Source organism: Sphaeroforma arctica, assembly GCF_001186125.1.
Source record: "Sphaeroforma arctica JP610 unplaced genomic scaffold supercont1.6930, whole genome shotgun sequence".
NCBI classification, from domain to species: Eukaryota; class Ichthyosporea; order Ichthyophonida; genus Sphaeroforma; species Sphaeroforma arctica.
This window is the reverse complement of record NW_014033628.1, coordinates 1-1,540: the sequence shown is the minus strand read 5'-3', so window position 1 is coordinate 1,540 and position 1,540 is coordinate 1. Positions and strand designations below refer to the sequence as shown.

At 40.4% G+C, this 1,540-nt stretch overlaps 1 protein-coding gene across 1 annotated transcript; it reads left to right on the top strand.

Moving 5' to 3' along the window:
* Positions 1-169: 169 nt before the first annotated feature.
* On the top strand, positions 170-1,022 carry SARC_15887 (hypothetical protein; the record flags this gene model as incomplete). Its single annotated transcript, XM_014289999.1, has 2 exons — positions 170-283; positions 881-1,022. The coding sequence occupies 2 exons, from the start codon at positions 170-172 to the stop codon at positions 1,004-1,006; spliced, it is 240 nt and encodes a 79-aa protein (XP_014145474.1). The 3' UTR covers positions 1,007-1,022.
* Positions 1,023-1,540: the final 518 nt, after the last annotated feature.

Here is a 1,540-nt window from a genome sequence, read left to right as displayed (position 1 = left end):
TGTGTGTGTGTGTGTGTGTGTGTGTGTGTGTGTGTGTGCGTGTTTGTGTCTGTGTCTGTGTCTGTGTATGTGTGTGTGTGTGTGTATGTGTCTGTGTTTGTGGATGTGGATGTAATGTTTATATGTATATATAAATATGTGTGTATTTGTGAATACATACTCAATTACTATGATGTGCGCTGACGCCCTCTTCGCTCTCCTATCCATTGTTCTGCAGAGTGATTCCGCACCCCGTCTGATTGATGGCATGATCCTAACTAAATTCGACACTATCGACGACAAGGTAATTTTTCTTACCACTCTATCCGACATATATATCTGTCTGTGATGAATCGTATGGGTAATGTGCATGTGTATATACTTTGATACTCTAGATGTATGCCTGCAATAGCAGACGTAGCGTCGAATACATTTACTCGCTGCAGAGCAGCCATGTACGTACAGAGTAACAGTATAGACACATGATAGCAACGATCACGTAGTATATTGTACTCGTTCAGCTTAGCAATCCGACTGGCAGTCTTCGATCGGAGGGATGATTTATAGTAAACCATGGTTGAGGTTTGAATTTCGATGCACAAGCGGAGCTCATAGGTTAGTCGTATGTATCCACACTTACACGTGAATACATGAATATAATCGTGTGTACGTGTGTCCATAGACGCACACCATATGATAGAGGCCGTTTCCGCAGTGTGTGTGCAGAGTACCTGGCAGCAATGTGCAAGTAAAATGTCCTCACATTTGTGCAGATACTAAATCGGAGCTCGTCATAGTTGAACGCAGATGCGCATAAACCAATACTTCCAGAATACGTAGAATACACGTGCAGAGATGTGTGTATTTAGACTGACCCCTTTCAACGTATCAAATCTGACAGGTTGGCGCCGCAGTGTCCATGACATACACAACAGGCAAGCCGGTGATATTTGTGGGAACAGGCCAAACATATAGGGATCTTAAAAAGCTCGATATACCTACCATAGTCTCCACGCTGCTTCAATAAAATAATATATACACAGTATGGAATATGCACCGAATTCAATGGCGAGGTATACTGCGCTGTGGTTTGCTGGTCACATTGTGCGTGATTGTCATGCACATACAGACCTGAATTGAACTATGCTCAATCGGCCTCAATAAGATTTATGAACGTACGCAAGGGTATATATGATCAAAAATATTTATGTACATTTTGCCGAGTGTTACTGTCTTATATTGGAACGTCTTGGTGTGTCGAATAACATCTGTACAAGAAATAAATACCAAATGTGACGATCATATGCATCCAGGTAAACGTAATGAAATGACAAATAGAAGGCATTTTGTTGTACCTTTGGTACTATATTATCACGGTTTTTTGATGCGAGGTTTTATTGTACAAAGCGAATCGAAGGCTAGTGAAAAAGACGCAAAGTAGATAATAATACAAGTATATTAAAATACCAATATAAACACTTGAATTTTTTTTTCGGTTCAATTGAGAGTTTCTCTAGCCCAGCTTTGGCTCGCAGCACTATACATACATACATACATACAT